This window comes from Pecten maximus, chromosome 3, assembly GCF_902652985.1.
Source record: "Pecten maximus chromosome 3, xPecMax1.1, whole genome shotgun sequence".
Lineage (NCBI taxonomy): Eukaryota > Metazoa > Mollusca > Bivalvia > Pectinida > Pectinidae > Pecten > Pecten maximus.
In genome coordinates this window covers 50268097-50294387 of record NC_047017.1, presented here as the reverse complement: position 1 = coordinate 50294387, position 26291 = coordinate 50268097, and the positions used below count along the sequence as shown (strand labels likewise).

The following is a 26291-nucleotide window of genomic DNA, read 5'->3' as shown; positions in this document are numbered from 1 at the left end:
TCTACCTTTAAGAAGTTTAAAATGTGTTTTCAAGATTGCAGCCATCCCAGCTTCAGATTGAAAAACAAGAAATAGTTTAACTTGATGAGCTCTATGAGCTGAACACACACAAAAGGATACTCATTGTACAGGAGACTAGATCGGCCCTGGGTAGAGGGTACACCTTTACCCATAGGGATAACTGAACCATCTGGGAGGACATATGATCCTGCCGGGTCAGGGCATGACATACCAATACCTGCAATTGAGAATGCATTATGTAGTGATGTAACATACATTTGTTTGAAATTGTCGAAGTTTTACATGTGGTACTTTTCCTGGCTTGCAGAATGAAAAAACATACATAAGGCCATATAAAATTAACAAGTTGGTTCTAAGGTCAATTTTTGAAAAAATAGATGTGGGAGGGAGGGAGGTATTTTTTCTTGATCATTTGATTGTGTACAAAACATAAGACTTTCTTTTAAATTTTCCATTCACATCAAAATGAAATATTCTAATAAATGCTTTGAAGCAACTTCTGTATTAATTAATTTCAACAACAAACAGCAAAATCTTAACAAAAACAAAACATTTCATTGTTTCAGTTTGTCAGGAAACGTCCATGTCCCCATCCTTTATCGAAATGTTAAGTTCTGCTATTGTACAAGCTTCAGAAAATGCCACAAGTATATTCCATGGCAGTTTTATTGTTGATCCTTTCCCAATCTGCTCTCTGCGTGTGCACGGATATCTAAGCCATCATCTGTGTGGAGATAGTCAGCCATTTGCATCAACAAGCTTGGTCTATTTAGTGCTTGTAACTTCTTTTCGTTCAAACTCTTGAAATATCGGCGAGACTAAAACTGGAATGCGGAACAATTTTTTTCGGATTTCCCCCTCCAGTTTACAAACGCATTAGGGCTAAATTGTATTGTTTTGCGATAAAATAGGTAATGCGGCCACATTTTTTTGGATGCGGGTGGGCCTGAAAACCAATTGATGCATTTTTAATGGCCTAATTTATGAACTGCTTACCTTTGCAACTGTGTTTCCCTTTAGGTAGTTTATCTATGTAATCTGCTCCATACCTCTCATACCTGGAAAAACACAGAGAGGCAACTCTTTTAAATGTACTTTTTATAAATCATATTTTTTCAGGTGACAAAAAAGATTATTATACCTCATGTTTAAAACAGTGCCTAAGATTAGCCAAAACACATTGTGGCAGGGAAATAAAACATAATATTTTCCTGAGCTGCGTGATCACGTCAGGGAAATAAAACATCATATCTCCCTGGAGTGCATGCCCCCATGGTGACCCTCATATTCTGCTTTGCAGAGTTGTCTCCCTTCCAGTTGTTTATAAATGGCAGACAAACAGAAATGAACATAAAATGTTTCTGTGCAGCCAAAGAATCAGAAATTGATAAAATTCTGCAAAACAAGAATGTTCATAACACGAAAATATCAACAAATGTACAGGCATCTCTCATGTTTCCCTCGGGCAAGCCATCGGGAAATATGATACCTTCGGGCAAACAAACCTTCATATTACCCTACATCTAGGGCCATAAATGCATAATGTGCAGGTACCAAGAATAAATCTCAAACTAATAGTGTAAAATGTTAGTTTAGAGAACTGGTGAGGTAAAGGTACAATTTTACACATATATCTTTGCATGTTTTGTTGGCTAATCGAATGTGAATGTTTATTCATGTTTTTGATTCACTGAAAAATGAATTATATTAAACAATTCGCCTGACATATAGAAATACAATTACATATACACCATTTCTATACATTCAATAAACTCTACTACAGATGCAAAGGCTACTTACATATTTCCAAGCGCAACCTCACACAGTAACATTATACCGACGGGATCATTCTTCGATGTTCGGCAATAGTTGGCACTCTTTGATACCATGTCTGCAAAGTACACACCTTTACCGAACATGTACCCAGTCTGAAATTCACAAAGTACACCTTTATCAAACATGTACACAGTCTGAAATTCACAACGAACATGTATCCAGTCTGAAATACACAACCAACATGTATCCATTCTGAAATTCACAACCAACATGTATCCATTCTGAAATTCACAACCAACATGTATCCATTCTGAAATTCACAACCAACATGTATCCATTCTGAAATTCACAACCAACATGTATCCATTCTGAAATTCACAACAAACATGTATCCATTCTGAAATTCACCAAGTATTCTATGTTCACATCAGTTAAACACAGTTCTTTCAAAGCTTTTATGGAATTTTCGAAGGGATTCACAGATTTTATGGAATTTAATACCATTTAAAACATTTAGACAAGGTGACTGCTGATAGAGCTCCTGACATACAATGACAACAGCTGCTTAATAATGGAATATGTAATCACACTATACTCGAGGAAGGAGGCTAGAACAGATACAGCAAGAGAAATTCTACTAGATACATTGTACATAGTTTAGGGGCCAATCCAACAAGCAAATTCTGTACCCTTAGTGTAATTACCACACCGCTCATCCCTTTATACAATATACATTTTTAATGGAGGATACTGATTAATTTTGAACAATTCTGACTGGGTATCTAGAGCCATGCTTTCTGTCCTGCCTAGGTAATCAGGGTGCTTTCTGTCCTGCCTTGGTAATCAGGGCGCTTTCTGTCCTGCTTTGGTAATCAGGGCTCAGTTATTTAAAAGATGATTAACTTCACCACTTGATTATTGTGAATCACATTTCCCCTATTGAGTGCTAGTTTCATAAAACTTGTTAGTTTCACAGTACCACGAATGATTTTATAAGGATGTCATAACTGTTAGTGTGGTTAGCTTCTTCACCTTTTGAACAACTGGGTCCAGATGTCAATATTTCATGTAATTAATTATAATTATTCCAAGCTCTCTAAATAATGAAAAGGAAAATAGCATTATTTTCACCTACCACAGGGGCCTCAGGTGGGGCAATCCTCAGTCCCTGAGAAAGGATACCTGCATAGTTGGTTGTACGAGAACCATGCCACAAAAGCTGGCGGTTAGGAAGGTCTCGGAAGGGTGAATACCTTGCTTTCTCACCATCGCGAAGGATTTGGAAGATCTGAAGAAAACAATTTAAGCGAAATTATAGAAATATTTTACTATTTAACTAATGTGTAAAGTACACAATATGTGAATAATAATAAAGTAGTAGAGGGGTGGGTTTAAATTACTACAAGACAAGTGACTTATTGTCGTAACTATTTATAGGCAAAATTAATCAAAGTCATGCAATTATTAAAACATGAAAATGTAGCTTAGTTACCCAAATTTGAAATATCTGTATAGCACTAATTCAAATGTGTTTCCACATTGAAGATCAATGACTTTACTTCTAGTATAAGTTTAGTCGAGCTACAGATAAAATCCAACGAAAAATATCATGGACCGACCAATGAAAAGACAATATAACAATACATGTCTACTTCATACTTACGTCTTGCACCTCCAAGTCATACTGGTTATGTGTGGCAGCATGCGTATTCTTTACATAGTCCAACAACCTCTGGCACTCATCAGACTTAATATCCAAGTGCTAAAAAACAATGATATGTTTAAAAGTATTATCACAATCATGATGTTACCAGTAAATGTTATCTATAAGTAACCAAATATCAAATTACCTGCTGTCAGAAATTTCTTGTCTGCAGTAAAAAAATGTTCAACTACCATGAATAACATGGATATCGATACAACATATTATCTGATGAAATATCTTGTTGAAAATCAAAACACACTTTAAATCTAGTTCTATTGTATACAAAATTGTCTGTTACATATACCCCTTAAACTTTAAAATATCATAACTTCAATCCAATTTCATAAATACTTAATATCATAACTTAACTCCAATCTAATATCTCCAAATTCTGAACTACTACCTTCATACTATTACAATCTAAAACCCTAACATTATAAGTCTAACTATAGAACTGTCATTAGGATGGATGACTTATATCCAACCATTCACACTCTTCCCACACACTTAAAGGTACACAATAGCAGATCAAAGCAGTTAGCCGATAGAGGTACACATGCAACTTCAGTGTATTAAAGCTGAACATAAAATTTTCGAAAAGTTTTAAGCACATCTTCAATGTATGCCAACAACATCTGAGAAACTTTGAAAAGAACTGTAGTAGGAATTGTTGTTTAGCATTGGTGTTCCCATTAATCAGTTCAATCGAGTATCACTTGTTTTAATTGATTGTGATTGTCGCTTAATTACATCATATATACTATGTCTAGATGACTGGAATGGCACAGTAAGCACTAAGATGTAATGTAAAATACGCTTTAAATACCAATGGAAGATAATTAACAAGAGGCCCAAAGTGCCTGTATCGTTCACCTGAATTTTTCAGTAATTAAGGCAAAATAGTCTAATCCAAGTAATATTTTTAATGATTTTCTACTTTTGATCTGCCTCTCCCAACAATGATTCAAACTACAGCTGGACCAAATCCTGTCATTCTTGAAAAGAAAAATGGGTTTTAAAAGTTTTGTTGTGGCTATATTTCCCTTATATGGCCCCCCAAGACTACAACATTAGATCTTTATGATTGTAGACAACAGAATCTACGTCTGAACAATAGTGATGGGAAATTTCATAAAAATCCATTCAGGACAAGTAGGGATTTAAAGGATTTACCTAAATTTCCCCTAATGGGCCCCACCCCACTGTCCCCAAGGGAGCCACACCCTCTGATTTTGCATTTCAATCAATTTCCATCACTATTAATGTTCAGTCAAGATTCTGTCTACACTCATACTTAAAGGGACATAACTGCCATTAAAACAGGTGATCCAAAAATGGAAGAAAGAGATCTCCAAAGAGAGAGTGTGTGTGTAACCTCAAATACCTCGATTTCTGTGTTAAGTTTCCTGTAATGAGCATCCACAGGATCTTCCCCAGTGTCGCCTCCCTTCAGCATGCCGTAAGCAACTTCTATATCCAGCAGGTTATTGATCATGTCTGTCTTGGCCTGCACAAAGATATTTGTACATCAATATTCCCAATAACTCCAATTAAAAATAGTATCTTTGAAAATTCCCCTTTTGTAATCTGAACAAAGTTTCCAATGCTGTTGTTTTTAATTCTGATTTTTTGGCTGTTGAAAACATCTCTATGGAGGATATTATTATTCCACATTCAATTAAATTTAAAACAAAGTCATAAATCACATTTGTTGAACATTTCATTTAAACATGCTTATTAGAAGACCGACTACAGTTATTGCTATTAATACTTTTATGACACCTAGAGAGTTACAAATGTAATTACTTATCTAACAACATCTAGAGATTAATAACTCGCCTTCATGACATTTAGGGAGTCAATAACTTTACAACAACTAGAGAGTCATTAACTTACCTTTATAAGATCTAGAGAGTCATTAACTTACCTTTATAAGATCTAGTGCTTTGAAAACCTACCTTTATAACACGTAGAGATAATAACTTACCTTTATAATTAACCTCTAGAGAGTTGATAACTCACCTTTATAACATGTAGAGAGTTGATAACTCACCTTTATAACATCTAGAGAGTTGATAACTCACCTTTATAACATGTAGAGAGTTGATAACTCACCTTGATAACATCTAGAGAGATGATAACTTACCTTTATAACATCTAGAGAGATGATAACTCACCTTTATAACATCTAGAGAGTTGATAACTTACCTTTATAACATCTAGAGATGATAACTCACCTTTATAACATGTAGAGAGTTGATAACGCACCTTTATAACATCTAGAGAGTTGATAACTCACCTTTATAACATCTAGAGATGATAACTCACCTTTATAACATCTAGAGATGATAACTCACCTTTATAACATCTAGAGAGATGATAACTCACCTTTATAACATCTAGAGAGTTGATACCTCACCTTTATAACATGTAGAGAGATAACTCACCTTTATAACATTTAGAGATGATAACTCACCTTTATAACATCTAGAGAGATGATAACTCACCTTTATAACATGTAGAGAGTTGATAACTCACCTTTATAACATCTAGAGAGATGATAACTCACCTTTATAACATGTAGAGATGATAACTCACCTTTATAACATGTAGAGATGATAACTCACCTTTATAACATCTAGAGATGATAACTCACCTTTATAACATCTAGAGAGTTGATACCTCACCTTTATAACATGTAGAGAGATAACTTACCTTTATAACATCTAGAGATGATAACTCACCTTTATAACATGTAGAGAGTTGATAACGCACCTTTATAACATCTAGAGAGTTGATAACTCACCTTTATAACATCTAGAGAGTTGATAACTCACCTTTATAACATCTAGAGATGATAACTCACCTTTATAACATCTAGAGCGTTGATAACTCACCTTTATAACATGAAGAGAGTTGATAACTTACCTTTATAACATCTAGAGAGATGATAACTCACCTTTATAACATCTAGAGTGTTGATACCTCACCTTTATAACATCTAGAGATGATAACTCACCTTTATAACATCTAGAGATGATAACTCACCTTGATAACATCTAGAGAGATGATAACTTACCTTTATAACATCTAGAGAGATGATAACTCACCTTTATAACATCTGGAGATGATAACTCACCTTTATAACATGTAGAGAGATAACTCACCTTTATAACATCTAGAGAGTTGATAACTCACCTTTATAACATCTAGAGAGTTGATAACTCACCTTTATAACATCTGGAGATGATTACTCACCTTTATAACATCTAGAGATGATAACTCACCTTTATAACATCTAGAGAGTTGATAACTCACCTTTATAACATGTAGAGAGTTGATAACTCACCTTTATAACATCTAGAGATGATAACTCACCTTTATAACATCTAGAGAGATGATAACTCACCTTTATAACATCTAAAGAGTTGATAACTCACCTTTATAACATGAAGAGAGTTGATAACTCACCTTTATAACATCTAGAGATGATAACTCACCTTTATAACATGTAGAGAGACAATAACTCGCCTTTATAACATCTAGAGAGATAATAACTCACCTTTATAACATGAAGAGAGTTGATAACTCACCTTTATAACATGTAGAGAGATGATAACTCGCCTTTATAACATCTAGAGAGATGATAACTCACCTTTATAACATCTAGAGATGATAACTCACCTTTATAACATCTAGAGAGTTGATAACTCACCTTTATAACATGTAGAGAGACAATAACTCGCCTTTATAACATCTAGAGAGATGATAACTCACCTTTATAACATCTAGAGATGATAACTCACCTTTATAACATCTAGAGAGATGATAACTCACCTTTATAACATATAGAGAGATGATGACTCACCTTTATAACATCTAGAGATGATAACTCACCTTTATAACATGTAGAGAGTTGATAACTCACCTTTATAACATCTAGAGAGTTGATAACTCACCTTTATAACATCTAGAGAGATGATAACTCACCTTTATAACATCTAGAGAGATGATAACTCACCTTTATAACATCTAGAGAGTTGATAACTCACCTTTATAACATCTAGAGAGTTGATAACTCACCTTTATAACATCTAGAGAGTTGATAACTCACCTTTATAACATGTAGAGAGTTGATAACTCACCTTTATAACATGTAGAGTTGATAACTCACCTTTATAACATCTAGAGAGTTGATAACTCACCTTTATAACATGTAGAGAGTTGATAACTCACCTTTATAACATGTAGAGATGATAACTCACCTTTATAACATCTAGAGTGTTGATAACTCACCTTTATAACATGTAGAGAGACAATAACTCGCCTTTATAACATCTAGAGTGTTGATAACTCACCTTTATAACATCTAGAGAGTTGATAACTCACCTTTATAACATCTAGAGCGTTGATAACTCACCTTTATAACATCTAGAGTGTTGATAACTCACCTTTATAGCATCTAGAGAGTTGATAACTCACCTTTATAACATGTAGAGAGTTGATAACTCACCTTTATAACATCTAGAGAGTTGATAACTCACCTTTATAGCATCTAGAGAGTTGATAACTCACCTTTATAACATCTAGAGAGATGATAACTCACCTTTATAACATCTAAAGAGTTGATAACTCACCTTTATAACATCTAGAGATGATAACTCACCTTTATAACATCTAGAGAGTTGATAACTCACCTTTATAACATCTAGAGAGTTGATACCTCACCTTTATAACATCTAGAGAGATGATAACTCACCTTTATAACATCTAGAGAGATGATAACTCACCTTTATAACATCTAGAGAGTTGATAACTCACCTTTATAACATCTAGAGAGTTGATAACTCACCTTTATAACATCTAGAGAGTTGATAACTCACCTTTATAACATGTAGAGATGATAACTCACCTTTATAACATCTAGAGAGATGATAACTCACCTTTATAACATCTAGAGATGATAACTCACCTTTATAACATCTAGAGAGTTGATAACTCACCTTTATAACATCTAGAGTAACATCTAGAGAGATGATAACTCACCTTTATAACATGTAGAGAGATGATAACTCACCTTTATAACATCTAGAGAGATGATAACTCACCTTTATAACATCTAGAGATGATAACTCACCTTTATAACATCTAGAGAGATGATAACTCACCTTTATAACATCTAGAGAGATGATAACTCACCTTTATAACATCTAGAGAGATGATAACTCACCTTTATAACATCTAGAGAGTTGATAACTCACCTTTATAACATGTAGAGAGTTGATAACTCACCTTTATAACATCTAGAGAGATGATAACTCACCTTTATAACATCTAGAGATGATAACTCACCTTTATAACATCTAGAGAGTTGATAACTCACCTTTATAACATCTAGAGTAACATCTAGAGAGATGATAACTCACCTTTATAACATGTAGAGAGATGATAACTCACCTTTATAACATCTAGAGAGATGATAACTCACCTTTATAACATCTAGAGAGATGATAACTCACCTTTATAACATCTAGAGAGATGATAACTCACCTTTATAACATCTAGAGAGATGATAACTCACCTTTATAACATCTAGAGATGATAACTCACCTTTATAACATCTAGAGAGATGATAACTCACCTTTATAACATCTAGAGAGATGATAACTCACCTTTATAACATCTAGAGAGATGATAACTCACCTTTTTAACATCTAGAGAGATGATAACTCACCTTTATAACATCTAGAGATGATAACTCACCTTTATAACATCTAGAGAGTTGATAACTCACCTTTATAACATCTAGAGAGATGATAACTCACCTTTATAACATGTAGAGAGTTGACAACTCACCTTTATAACATCTAGAGTAACATCTAGAGAGATGATAACTCACCTTTATAACATGTAGAGAGTTGATAACTCACCTTTATAACATCTAGAGAGTTGATAACGCACCTTTATAACATGTAGAGAGTTGACAACTCACCTTTATAACATCTAGAGTAACATCTAGAGAGATGATAACTCACCTTTATAACATCTAGAGAGATGATAACTCACCTTTATAACATCTAGAGAGATGATAACTCACCTTTATAACATGTAGAGAGTTGACAACTCACCTTTATAACATCTAGAGATGATAACTCACCTTTATAACATCTAGAGAGATGATAACTCACCTTTATTACATCTAGAGAGATGATAACTCACCTTTATAACATGTAGAGCGTTGATAACTTACCTTTATAACATCTAGAGATGATAACTCACCTTTATAACATCTAGAGAGATGATAACTCACCTTTATAACATCTAGAGAGTTGATAACTCACCTTTATAACATCTAGAGTTGATAACTCACCTTTATAATATCTAGAGATGATAACTCACCTTTATAACATCTAGAGAGATGATAACTCACCTTTATAACATCTAGAGTGTTGATAACTCATCTTTATAACATCTAGAGAGATGATAACTTACCTTTATAACATGTAGAGCGTTGATAACTTACCTTTATAACATCTAGAGATGATAACTCACCTTTATAACATCTAGAGAGATGATAACTCACCTTTATAACATGTAGAGAGTTGACAACTCACCTTTATAACATCTAGAGATGATAACCTACCTTTATAACATCTAGAGAGTTGATAACGCACCTTTATAACATGTAGAGAGTTGATAACGCACCTTTATAACATCTAGAGATGATAACTCACCTTTATAACATCTAGAGTGTTGATAACTCACCTTTATAACATCTAGAGAGATGATAACTCACCTTTATAACATGTAGAGAGTTGATAACTCACCTTTATAACATCTAGAGATGATAACTCACCTTTATAACATCTAGAGATGATAACTCACCTTTATAACATCTAGAGCGTTGATACCTCACCTTTATAACATCTAGAGATGATAACTCACCTTTATAACATGTAGAGAGTTGATAACTCACCTTTATAACATCTAGAGAGTTGATAACTCATCTTTATAACATCTAGAGAGTTGATAACTCACCTTTATAACATCTAGAGAGTTGATAACTCACCTTTATAACATCTAGAGAGATGATAACTCACCTTTATAACATATAGAGAGATGATGACTCACCTTTATAACATGTAGAGAGACAATAACTCGCCTTTATAACATCTAGAGATGATAACTCACCTTTATAACATGTAGAGAGTTGATAACTCCCCTTTATAACATCTAGAGAGTTGATAACTCACCTTTATAACATCTAGAGAGTTGATAACTCACCTTTATAACATCTAGAGAGTTGATAACTCACCTTTATAACATCTAGAGAGTTGATAACTCACCTTTATAACATGTAGAGAGATGATAACTCACCTTTATAACATCTAGAGAGTTGATAACTCACCTTTATAACATGTAGAGAGATGATAACTCACCTTATAACATGTAGAGAGATGATAACTCACCTTTATAACATCTAGAGTTGATAACTCACCTTTATAACATCTAGAGTTGATAACTCACCTTTGTAACATCTAGAGCGTTGATAACTCACCTTTATAACATCTAGAGAGTTTATTAGAGGTGGCTTCTTCATTCCAAAGTCATGAGGTACCAAAGTGTAAAACCTATTTGTAGCATCCAGGAACTGTGTCTGAGTGCCACCTTTTGAAATAAGCTGATCCCAGCAGGAAGAGAAGACAATTATCAGTATTACACATTGTTTCTGTTTTGACTTCACCATTAACTTTCAAAGTTTTAATCACTCTATATTGCTTGCTTGTTCACATTTCTAACATCAATGACTTCATAATTTAGGCCAATAACTATCAAAGAAAATTCATAGTAAGCAGTTCAAACATATATACAGGTTTAAATCCTTACACTAATATAAAGGACACTTGTTCTTAATGTGACAGGTTTGTGCCCTGATGCAACTTTCAAAGCAAATTCGGTCTAGATATGACATTCAAGACAAGAGGCCCAATGGGCCTGTATCGCTCACCTGGCTCTACAGCAACTTTGAAGTTGATTGAGGTCATTTCTAAAGATGCAATGTTGATTACTTTTTCATGTATCATAGTAAGCTAGTTTTATTCGTATTAATAAATTTTCTAGTCTTTCATTCCAGCATTCTATTGGCCTAATATCAGGTCTTGCAGGCTCTTGGCTATTGCAAAATTATTGTTTACAGATTTAAGCCAATTTTACCCCTGTGACCTTGAATGTGAGTCGAGGTCATTTATTTAAACAAAATTGGTAGCCCTTCACCCCAGCATGCTACAGGCCAAATATCAAGTCCTTGGGCCTCTTGGTTATTGAGAAGAAGTTGTTGGAATATTATAGCCTATTTGATCCATGTGACCTTGAATGAAGGTCAAGGTCATTTATTTGAACAAACTTTGTAGCCCTTCACCACAGCATGCTACAGGCCCAATATCAAGTCCATGGGCCTCTTGGTTATTGAGAAGAAGTCTTTTGAAGATTATAGCCTATTTGACCCATGTGACCTTGAATGAAGGTCAAGGTAATTTATTTGAACAAACTTTGTAGCACTTCACCCCAGCATGCTCTTTGCCCAATATCACGTCCATGGGCCTCTTGGTTATTGAGAAGAAGTCGTTTGAAGATTATAGCCTATTTGACCCATGTGACCTTGAATGAAGGTCAAGGTAATTCATTTGAACAAATTTTGTAGCCCTTCACCCCAGCATGCTACAGGCCCAATATCAAGTCCCTGGGCCTCTTGGTTATTGAGAAGAAGTTGTTTGAAGATTATAGCCTATTTTACCCATGTGACCTTGAATGAAGGTCAAGGTCATTTATTTGAACAAACTTTGTAGCCCTTCACCCCAGCATGCTACAGGCCCAATATCAAGTCCCTGGGCCTCTTAGTTATTGAGAAGAAGTCGTTTGAAGATTATGGCCTATTTGACCCATGTGACCTTGAATGAAGGTCAAGGTAATTTATTTGAACAAACTTTGTAGCCCTTCACCCCAGCATGCTACAGGCCCAATATCAAGTCCCTGGGCCTCTTGGTTATTGAGAAGAAGTCGTTTGAAGATTATAGCCTATTTGACCCATGTGTCCTTGAATGAAGGTCAAGGTCATTTATTTGAACAAACTTGGTAGCACTTCACCCCAGCATGCTACAGGCCCAATATCAAGTCCCTGGGTCTCTTGGTTATTGAGAAGAAGTCGCTGGAAGATTATAGCCTTCTTGACCCATGTGACCTTGAATGAAGGTCAAGGTCATTTATTTGAACAAACTTGGTAGCCCTTCACCCCAGCATGCTACAGGCCCAATATCAAGTCCCTGGGCCTCTTGGTTATTGAGAAGAAGTCGCTGGAAGATTATAGCCTTCTTGAGCCATGTGACCTTAAATGAAGGTCAAGGTCATTTATTTGAACAAACTTGGTAGCCCTTCATCCCAGCATGCTACAGGCCCAATATCAAGTCCCTGGGCCTCTTCGTTATTGAGAAGAAGTTGTTGGAAGATTATAGCCTTTTTGACCCATGTGACCTTGAATGAAGGTCAAGGTCATTTATTTGAACAAACTTGGTAGCCCTTCATCCCAGCATGCTACAGGCCCAATATCAAGTCCCTGGGCCTCTTGGCTATTGAGAAGAAGTTGTTTAAATGAAAAGTTGACGCCGGACGGACGGCCGGCCGGACGACGGACGCCCGCACCATGGCATAAGCTCACTTGCCCTTCGGGCAGGTGAGCTAACAATGCATGATCAACATACCCATCAACAATCTCCAGGCCACACCATTCTCGGTACAAGACTTAATAGATCTGACCCTTATGCCTTCAGAGTAATACATTTTAGGTTTTTATAATCACTGATTGAGAAAGTGGGTCAAGGTGATTTATTTGTGCATATTATAAGGGTTTGTGGAGTGTTACGTAATCATAAACCTTGGCTAGCGAAGATGAATTACATATAATATAACCAGAGTACCATTCCTCTAGGCTTTAGGTAGCTATGTCATAGACAATGGAAATATTTATAGTCAGAGCTACGATTGGGTCCCATGCATGCCAATGTTTAAAAGAATCTTTGTACATTGAAATAGTGCCAGGACATAATTATTTCAGTATAATTTAGGCAAAAATAGTTTCCCCAAACAATCTAGGATACAATATACATTACAAATATTGAATACATTGAGAAATGACCTACACCTAACATTGTTTATACACTTTTATCTACGTTTCTGGGACATTGGTACGTATCTCGCATGCATAACACCATAAACCCTTCAATTTGATATGATAAAAAAACAATTATGACAACTTAGTGAAGTTTGGGACATGCTGTACTGTCAAGCATGTACCATACTGATGCTTGTATGTATAAGGGATGATAAACAGTGCCAGTGATTCACTCCGGCATTGCTAAACTAGAGTACATGAGGGCTAATTCATACCTGTCTGAGGTGCTAAAGGCTGGATGTGAATATTCAAACTAGGCTTTAGGTATCACCGATCTTGATCAGAAATTGTTTTCATATTATAACACATTTTGCATAAGTAACCTTTGGAATGAGTCAAGGTCATTCCTTTTACTAAGAAGTCTATCATCCAAGTATTCTCCCTGCCAAATGTCCCTTACACTAGTGACTAACCCCTTATTATGATATCAATGTTGATTTAAGGAAAATATTGGCACTTAATAGACATGGTGCTGTGTCATCACATGTATCCCCCAAATATTTTGTGCCAGATGAGTGAAAATTGTATTTGATACAAAGTACTGTTCTTATGGCATCTCTATCATATGTTATAGCAGCTCTATCATATATTATAGTAACTCTATCATATATTATAGCAGCTCTATCATATGTTATAACAGCTCTATCATATATTATAACAGCTCTATCATATGTTATAGCAGCTCTATCATGTTATAACAGCTCTATCATATGTTATAGCAGCTCTATCATATGTTATAACAGCTCTATCATATATTATAACAGCTCTATCATATATTATAACAGCTCTATCATATATTATAGCAGCTCTATCATATATTATAGCAGCTCTATCATATGTTATAGCAGCTCTATCATATGTTATAACAGCTCTATCATATGTTATAACAGCTCTATCATATGTTATAGCAGCTCTATCATATATTATAGCAGCTATATCATATATTATAGCAGCTCTATCATATGTTATAACAGCTCTATCATATATTATAACAGCTCTATCATATGTTATAACAGCTCTATCATATATTATAACATCTCTATCATATGTTATAACAGCTCTATCATATGTTATAGCAGCTCTATCATATATTATAACAGCTCTATCATATATTATAGCAGCTCTATCATATATTATAACATCTCTATCATATGTTATAACAGTTCTACCATATATTATAACAGCTCTATCATATATTATAGCAGCTCTATCATATATTATAACAGCTCTATCATATGTTATAACAGCTCTATCATATATTATAACATCTCTATCATATGTTATAACAGTTCTACCATATATTATAACATCTCTATCATATGTTATAGCAGCTCTATCATATGTTATAGCAGCTCTATCATATATTATAGCAGCTCTATCATATATTATAGCAGCTCTATCATATATTATAACATCTCTATCATGTTATAGCAGCTCTATCATATGTTATAGCAGCTCTATCATATGTTATAACAGCTCTATCATATGTTATAGGATCTCTATCATATATTATAGCAGCTCTATATGTTATAACAGCTCTATCATATATTATAGCAGCTCTATCATGTTATAACATCTCTATCATATATTATAACAGCTCTATCATATGTTATAACAGCTCTATCATATGTTATAACAGCTCTATCATATATTATAGCAGCTCTATCATATATTATAGCAGCTATATCATATGTTATAACAGCTCTATCATATGTTATAACAGCTCTATCATATGTTATAGCAGCTCTATCATATATTATAACAGCTCTATCATATATTATAACAGCTCTATCATATATTATAGCAGCTCTATCATATGTTATAGCAGCTCTATCATATGTTATAACAGCTCTATCATATGTTATAACATCTCTATCATATGTTATAACAGCTCTATCATATGTTATAACAGCTCTATCATATGTTATAACAGCTCTATCATATGTTATAACAGCTCTATCATATGTTATAACAGCTCTATCATGTTATAGCAGCTCTATCATATATTATAGCAGCTCTATCATATGTTATAGCAGCTCTATCATATATTATAGCAGCTCTATCATATGTTATAGCAGCTCTATCATATATTATAACATCTCTATCATATATTATAACATCTCTATCATATGTTATAACAGCTCTATCATATGTTATAACAGCTCTATCATATGTTATAACAGCTCTATCATATATTATAGCAGCTCTATCATATGTTATAACATCTCTATCATATGTTATAGCATCTCTATCATATATTATAACATCTCTATCATATATTATAACAGCTCTATCATATGTTATAACAGCTCTATCATGTTATAGCAGCTCTATCATATATTATAGCAGCTCTATCATATGTTATAGCAGCTCTATCATATATTATAGCAGCTCTATCATATGTTATAGCAGCTCTATCATATGTTATAACAGCTCTATCATATATTATAACAGCTCTATCATATGTTATAGCAGCTCTATCATATATTATAACAGCTCTATCATATATTATAGCAGCTCTATCATATGTTATAGCAGCTCTATCATGTTATAGCAGCTCTATCATATGTTATAACAGCTCTATCATATATTATATCATTTGTATCATATATTATATCACTTCTATCATATATTATAGCAGCTCTATCATATGTTATAGCAGCTCTATCATGTTATAGCAGCTCTATCATATGTTATAACATCTCTATCATATATTATATCATTTCTATCATATGTTATAGCATCTCTATCATATGTTATAACATCTCTATCATATGTTATAACATCTCTATCATATGTTATAGCAGCTCTATCATATGTTATAACAGCTCTATCATATGTTATAGGATCTCTATCATATATTATAGCAGCTCTATATGTTATAACAGCTCTATCATATATTATAGCAGCTCTATCATGTTATAACATCTCTATCATATATTATAACAGCTCTATCATATGTTATAACAGCTCTATCATATGTTATAACAGCTCTATCATATATTATAGCAGCTCTATCATATATTATAGCAGCTATATCATATGTTATAACAGCTCTATCATATGTTATAACAGCTCTATCATATGTTATAGCAGCTCTATCATATATTATAACAGCTCTATCATATATTATAGCAGCTCTATCATATGTTATAGCAGCTCTATCATATGTTATAACAGCTCTATCATATGTTATAACATCTCTATCATATGTTATAACAGCTCTATCATATGTTATAACAGCTCTATCATATGTTATAACAGCTCTATCATATGTTATAACAGCTCTATCATATGTTATAACAGCTCTATCATGTTATAGCAGCTCTATCATATATTATAGCAGCTCTATCATATGTTATAGCAGCTCTATCATATATTATAGCAGCTCTATCATATGTTATAGCAGCTCTATCATATATTATAACATCTCTATCATATATTATAACATCTCTATCATATGTTATAACAGCTCTATCATATGTTATAACAGCTCTATCATATGTTATAACAGCTCTATCATATATTATAGCAGCTCTATCATATGTTATAACATCTCTATCATATGTTATAGCATCTCTATCATATATTATAACATCTCTATCATATATTATATCATTTGTATCATATATTATATCACTTCTATCATATATTATAGCAGCTCTATCATATGTTATAGCAGCTCTATCATGTTATAGCAGCTCTATCATATGTTATAACATCTCTATCATATATTATATCATTTCTATCATATGTTATAGCATCTCTATCATATGTTATAACATCTCTATCATATGTTATAACATCTCTATCATATGTTATAGCAGCTCTATCATATGTTATAACAGCTCTATCATATGTTATAGCAGCTCTATCATATGTTATAACAGCTCTATCATATGTTATAACAGCTCTATCATATATTATAACAGCTCTATCATATGTTATAACAGCTCTATCATATGTTATAACAGCTCTATCATATGTTATAACAGCTCTATCATATATTATAACAGCTCTATCATATATTATGGCAGCTCTATCATATATTATAACAGCTCTATCATATGTTATAACAGCTCTATCATATGTTATAACAGCTCTATCATATGTTATAACTCTATCATATGTTATAACAGCTCTATCATATGTTATAACTCTATCATATGTTATAACAGCTCTATCATATGTTATAGCAGCTCTATCATATGTTATAACATCTCTATCATATGTTATAACAGCTCTATCATATGTTATAACAGCTCTATCATATATTATAGCAACTCTATCATATGTTATAACAGCTCTATCATGTTATAACAGCTCTATCATGTTATAACAGCTCTATCATGTTATAGCAGCTCTATCATATGTTATAACAGCTCTATCATATATTATAGCAGCTCTATCATATGTTATAGCATGTCTATCATATATTATAGCATCTCTATCATATATTATAACAGCTCTATCATATATTATAACAGCTCTATCATATGTTATAACAGCTCTATCATATGTTATAGTATCTCTATCATATGTTATAACAGCTCTATCATATGTTATAACAGCTCTATCATATATTATAGCAACTCTATCATATGTTATAACAGCTCTATCATGTTATAACAGCTCTATCATGTTATAACAGCTCTATCATGTTATAGCAGCTCTATCATATGTTATAACAGCTCTATCATATATTATAGCAGCTCTATCATATGTTATAGCATGTCTATCATATATTATAACAGCTCTATCATATGTTATAACAGCTCTATCATATATTATAGCAACTCTATCATATGTTATAACAGCTCTATCATGTTATAACAGCTCTATCATGTTATAACAGCTCTATCATGTTATAGCAGCTCTATCATATGTTATAACAGCTCTATCATATATTATAGCAACTCTATCATATGTTATAACAGCTCTATCATGTTATAACAGCTCTATCATGTTATAACAGCTCTATCATGTTATAGCAGCTCTATCATATGTTATAACAGCTCTATCATATGTTATAGCAGCTCTATCATATGTTATAACATCTCTATCATATGTTATAACAGCTCTATCATATATTATAACAGCTCTATCATATATTATAGCAACTCTATCATATGTTATAACAGCTCTATCATGTTATAACAGCTCTATCATGTTATAACAGCTCTATCATGTTATAGCAGCTCTATCATATGTTATAACAGCTCTATCATATATTATAGCAGCTCTATCATATGTTATAGCATGTCTATCATATATTATAGCATCTCTATCATATATTATAACAGCTCTATCATATGTTATAACAGCTCTATCATATGTTATAGCAGCTCTATCATATATTATAACAGCTCTATCATATATTATAACAGCTCTATCATATATTATAGCAGCTCTATCATATGTTATAACAGCTCTATCATATGTTATAGCAGCTCTATCATGTTATAACAGCTCTATCATATATTATAACAGCTCTATCATATATTATAACAGCTCTATCATATATTATAGCAGCTCTATCATATGTTATAACAGCTCTATCATATGTTATAACAGCTCTATCATGTTATAGCAGCTCTATCATATGTTATAGCATCTCTATCATATGTTATAACAGCTCTATCATATATTATAACAGCTCTATCATATGTTATAACAGCTCTATCATATATTATAGCAGCTCTATCATATATTATAGCAGCTATATCATATGTTATAACAGCTCTATCATATGTTATAGCAGCTCTATCATATATTATAGCAGCTCTATCATATGTTATAGCAGCTCTATCATATATTATAACAGCTCTATCATATATTATAACAGCTCTATCATATATTATAGCAGCTCTATCATATATTATAGCAGCTCTATCATATATTATAACAGCTCTATCATATATTATAGCAGCTCTATCATATATTATAACAGCTCTATCATATGTTATAGCAGCTCTATCATATATTATAGCAGCTCTATCATATGTTATAACAGCTCTATCATGTTATAGGAGCTCTATCATATATTATAGGAGCTCTATCATATATTATAGGAGCTCTATCATATATTATAGGAGCTCTATCATATATTATAGGAGCTCTATCATATGTTATAGCAGCTCTATCATGTTATAGCAGCTCTATCATATGTTATAGGAGCTCTATCTTATGTTATATCATCTCTATCATATGTTATATCAGCTCTATCATATATTATAGCAGCTCTATCATATGTTATAGTATCTCTATCATATGTTATAGCAGCTCTATCATGTTATAGCAGCTCTATCATATATTATAGGAGCTCTATCATATATTATAACAGCTCTATCATATATTATAGCAGCTCTATCATGTTAAAGTAGCTCTATCAAATGATATAACAGCTGTATCATACATTATAGCAGCTCTATCATATGTTATAGCATGTCTATCATATATTATAGCATCTCTATCATATGTTATAGCATCTCTATCATATGTTATAACAGCTCTATCATGTTATAACAGCTCTATCATATGTTATAACAGCTCTATCATATGTCATAGCAGCTCTATCATAAGTCATAGCAGCTCTATCATATGTTATAACATCTCTATCATATGTTATAACATCTCTATCATATGTTATAACAGCTCTATCATATGTTATAGCAGCTCTATCATATGTTATAACAGCTCTATCATATGTTATAACAGCTCTATCATATATTATAGCAACTCTATCATATGTTATAACAGCTATATCATGTTATAACAGCTCTATCATGTTATAGCAGCTCTATCATATGTTATAACAGCTCTATCATATATTATAGCAGCTCTATCATATGTTATAGCATGTCTATCATATATTATAGCATCTCTATCATATATTATAACAGCTCTATCATATGTTATAACAGCTCTATCATATGTTATAGCAGCTCTATCATATATTATAACAGCTCTATCATATATTATAACAGCTCTATCATATATTATAGCAGCTCTATCATATGTTATAACAGCTCTATCATATGTTATAGCAGCTCTATCATGTTATAACAGCTCTATCATATATTATAACAGCTCTATCATATATTATAACAGCTCTATCATATATTATAGCAGCTCTATCATATGTTATAACAGCTCTATCATATGTTATAGCAGCTCTATCATATGTTATAGCATCTCTATCATATGTTATAACAGCTCTATCATATATTATAGCAGCTCTATCATATTTTATAACAGCTCTATCATATATTATAACAGCTCTATCATATGTTATAGCATCTCTATCATATGTTATAGCAGGTCTATCATGTTATAACAGCTCTATCATATATTATAACAGCTCTATCATATGTTATAACAGCTCTATCAAATGATATAACAGCTGTATCATATATTATAGCAGCTCTATCATATTTTATAACAGCTCTATCATATATGATAACAGCTCTATCATATGTTATAGCAGCTCTATCATATGTTATAGCATGTCTATCATATATTATAGCATCTCTATCATATGTTATAACAGCTCTATCATATGTTATAGCATCTCTATCATATGTTATAACAGCTCTATCATATATTATAACAGCTCTATCATATGTTATAACAGCTCTATCATATATTATAACATCTCTATCATATATTATAACAGCTCTATCATATGTTATAACAGCTCTATCATATGTTATAACAGCTCTATCATATGTTATAACAGCTCTATCATATGTTATAACAGCTCTATCATATATTATAGCAACTCTATCATATGTTATAACAGCTATATCATGTTATAACAGCTCTATCATGTTATAGCAGCTCTATCATATGTTATAACAGCTCTATCATATATTATAGCAGCTCTATCATATGTTATAGCATGTCTATCATATATTATAGCATCTCTATCATATATTATAACAGCTCTATCATATGTTATAACAGCTCTATCATATGTTATAGCAGCTCTATCATATATTATAACAGCTCTATCATATATTATAACAGCTCTATCATATATTATAGCAGCTCTATCATATGTTATAACAGCTCTATCATATGTTATAGCAGCTCTATCATGTTATAACAGCTCTATCATATATTATAACAGCTCTATCATATATTATAACAGCTCTATCATATATTATAGCAGCTCTATCATATGTTATAACAGCTCTATCATATGTTATAGCAGCTCTATCATATGTTATAGCATCTCTATCATATGTTATAACAGCTCTATCATATATTATAGCAGCTCTATCATATTTTATAACAGCTCTATCATATATTATAACAGCTCTATCATATGTTATAGCATCTCTATCATATGTTATAGCAGGTCTATCATGTTATAACAGCTCTATCATATATTATAACAGCTCTATCATATGTTATAACAGCTCTATCAAATGATATAACAGCTGTATCATATATTATAGCAGCTCTATCATATTTTATAACAGCTCTATCATATATGATAACAGCTCTATCATATGTTATAGCAGCTCTATCATATGTTATAGCATGTCTATCATATATTATAGCATCTCTATCATATGTTATAACAGCTCTATCATATGTTATAGCATCTCTATCATATGTTATAACAGCTCTATCATATATTATAACAGCTCTATCATATGTTATAACAGCTCTATCATATATTATAACATCTCTATCATATATTATAACAGCTCTATCATATGTTATAACAGCTCTATCATATGTTATAACAGCTCTATCATATGATATAACAGCTCTATCATATGTTATAGCAGCTCTATCATATATTATAACAGCTCTATCATATATTATAACAGCTCTATCATATATTATAGCAGCTCTATCATATGTTATAACAGCTCTATCATATGTTATAGCAGCTCTATCATGTTATAACAGCTCTATCATATATTATAACAGCTCTATCATATATTATAACAGCTCTATCATATATTATAGCAGCTCTATCATATGTTATAACAGCTCTATCATATGTTATAACAGCTCTATCATGTTATAGCAGCTCTATCATATGTTATAGCATCTCTATCATATGTTATAACAGCTCTATCATATATTATAACAGCTCTATCATATGTTATAACAGCTCTATCATATATTATAGCAGCTCTATCATATATTATAGCAGCTATATCATATGTTATAACAGCTCTATCATATATTATAGCAGCTCTATCATATGTTATAGCAGCTCTATCATATATTATAACAGCTCTATCATATATTATAACAGCTCTATCATATATTATAGCAGCTCTATCATATATTATAGCAGCTCTATCATATATTATAACAGCTCTATCATATATTATAGCAGCTCTATCATATGTTATAACAGCTCTATCATATGTTATAGCAGCTCTATCATATGTTATAGCATCTCTATCATATGTTATAACAGCTCTATCATATATTATAGCAGCTCTATCATATTTTATAACAGCTCTATCATATATTATAACAGCTCTATCATATGTTATAGCATCTCTATCATATGTTATAACAGCTCTATCATATATTATAGCAGCTCTATCATATTTTATAACAGCTCTATCATATATTATAACAGCTCTATCATATGTTATAGCATCTCTATCATATGTTATAGCAGGTCTATCATGTTATAACAGCTCTATCATATATTATAACAGCTCTATCATATGTTATAACAGCTCTATCAAATGATATAACAGCTGTATCATATATTATAGCAGCTCTATCATATTTTATAACAGCTCTATCATATATGATAACAGCTCTATCATATGTTATAGCAGCTCTATCATATGTTATAGCATGTCTATCATATATTATAGCATCTCTATCATATGTTATAACAGCTCTATCATATGTTATAGCATCTCTATCATATGTTATAACAGCTCTATCATATATTATAACAGCTCTATCATATGTTATAACAGCTCTATCATATATTATAACATCTCTATCATATATTATAACAGCTCTATCATATGTTATAACAGCTCTATCATATGTTATAACAGCTCTATCATATGATATAACAGCTCTATCATATGTTATAGCATCTCTATCATATGTTATAACAGCTCTATCATATGTTATAGCAGCTCTATCATGTTATAGCAGCTCTATCATATGTTATAACATCTCTATCATATGTTATAGCATCTCTATCATATGTTATAACAGCTCTATCATATGTTATAGCAGCTCTATCATGTTATAGCAGCTCTATCATATGTTATAGCAGCTCTATCATATGTTATAGCATCTCTATCATATGTTATAGCAGCTCTATCATATGTTATAGCAGCTATATCATATGTTATAACAGCTCTATCATATGTTATAGCAGCTCTATCATAAGTCATAGCAGCTCTATCATATGTTATAACATCTCTATCATATGTTATAGCATCTCTATCATATGTTATAACAGCTCTATCATATGTTATAACTCTATCATATGTTATAACAGCTCTATCATATGTTATAGCAGCTCTATCATAAGTCATAGCAGCTCTATCATATGTTATAACATCTCTATCATATGTTATAGCATCTCTATCATATATTATAACAGCTCTATCATATATTATAGCAGCTCTATCATATGTTATAACAGCTCTATCATATGTTATAGCAGCTCTATCATATGTTATAGCATCTCTATCATATATTATAACAGCTCTATCATATATTATAGCAGCTCTATCATATGTTATAGCAGCTCTATCATATATTATAACAGCTCTATCATATGTTATAACAGCTCTATCATATGTTATAGCAGCTCTATCATATATTATAGCAGCTCTATCATATGTTATAACAGCTCTATCATATATTATAGCATCTCTATCATATATTATAACAGCTCTATCATATATTATAGCAGCTCTATCATATGTTATAGCAGCTCTATCATATATTATAACATCTCTATCATATGTTATAACATCTCTATCATATGTTATAACAGCTCTATCATATGTTATAACATCTCTATCATATGTTATAACAGCTCTATCATGTTATAACAGCTCTATCATATATTATAGCAGCTCTATCATATATTATAGCAGCTCTATCATATATTATAGCAGCTCTATCATATGTTATAACAGCTCTATCATATATTATAGCAGCTCTATCATATGTTATAACAGCTCTATCATATGTTATAGCAGCTCTATCATATATTATAACATCTCTATCATATGTTATAACAGTTCTACCATATATTATAGCAGCTCTATCATATGTTATAGCAGCTCTATCATATGTTATAGGATCTCTATCATATATTATAGCAGCTCTATCATATGTTATAGGATCTCTATCATATATTATAGCAGCTCTATCATATGTTATAGGATCTCTATCATATATTATAGCAGCTCTATATGTTATAACAGCTCTATCATATGTTATAGGATCTCTATCATATATTATAGCATCTCTATCATATGTTATAACAGCTCTATCATATATTATAGCAGCTCTATCATATGTTATAACATCTCTATCATATATTATAACATCTCTATCATATGTTATAACAGCTCTATCATATGTTATAGCAGCTCTATCATATGTTATAGGATCTCTATCATATATTATAGCAGCTCTATCATATATTATAGCAGCTCTATCTTGTGATGAAATACTTCACCTCTGTCAACTCAGTCAGTACAGTATAGGCCGATTCAATTTGTCGCTTTGATAACTTCCCAAGTGGCATCTTCTTCAAATCAATCTAAAATATATGTAAGATCAAGGGTTAATAGTCTTGTTCAATTTCTTTCTGTCAATTTATATTTTCTGATTGATGCAAGATTACACCATTTAAAGGAATCTATAGTTCGAGTATGCTTATCTCCATTCCATTATTTTAATTGCTTCACTAACCTCAAACTCCAACATGGCTTTCTTCATGCTTTCTACATCAAATATCATGCAAATTAGATCTTGTACAGCTTTAGGGAGCTTGGACTTTCCCCCAGTCTTAAGTGTGGTCACAACCTCTTCGTCATCCTACAAAATATATTTAAAACTTCTGTTACGAAAAAAGGCACGGCTCCAACAGCTTGCATATATAATCTGTATCAATGTTGGACGACTACTTAACATTACCGACTACATTACGTCCCTTGAGTCTATGTGGAGTACCATAACTATGTTTGCTGGGTGTATCACCTCATGAACAGCCAAGGTCATTTTAAGGAGGGTCTCCTTGTAGTAGTTGGTGACTTCTAAAGTATCTTGTCCAAAGACAAAACCATGACAGCACAAACCAGTCTGTTGCTCAGCTTCACAAGAAACACAAATTGACACGAGTAGGGAGCATTGAACCGCACACCTCGGACCTTTACCTGTATCACCCCCAGTATCATAAACATAAGCATCCTACTCTATATAACTAAGATGAAATCATTTAAGGGTATGAATTTCAATATACCTGTACAGAATCTTAATCAGTACATTTGGATGACTGTAAAGCCACATAACCACCGTTGCTAAAATAGGTGA

At 32.2% G+C, this 26291-nt stretch overlaps 1 protein-coding gene across 3 annotated transcripts in view; it reads right to left on the bottom strand.

The window, feature by feature from the left end:
• The window catches only part of LOC117324471 (poly [ADP-ribose] polymerase 1-like), a 53697-nt gene that overhangs the window by 2908 nt on the left and 24498 nt on the right, over positions 1-26291 (bottom strand). For all 3 annotated transcript variants that reach the window (XM_033880343.1, XM_033880344.1, XM_033880345.1), the window contains exons 18-26: positions 25671-25796; positions 25435-25518; positions 11061-11183; positions 4887-5009; positions 3461-3559; positions 2933-3085; positions 1822-1949; positions 1018-1079; positions 121-238 (exon numbers count right to left, since the gene is read on the bottom strand). In XM_033880343.1, coding sequence (XP_033736234.1) covers positions 121-238; positions 1018-1079; positions 1822-1949; positions 2933-3085; positions 3461-3559; positions 4887-5009; positions 11061-11183; positions 25435-25518; positions 25671-25796 — 1016 coding nt within the window. The remainder of the gene's footprint in view (positions 1-120; positions 239-1017; positions 1080-1821; positions 1950-2932; positions 3086-3460; positions 3560-4886; positions 5010-11060; positions 11184-25434; positions 25519-25670; positions 25797-26291) is intronic.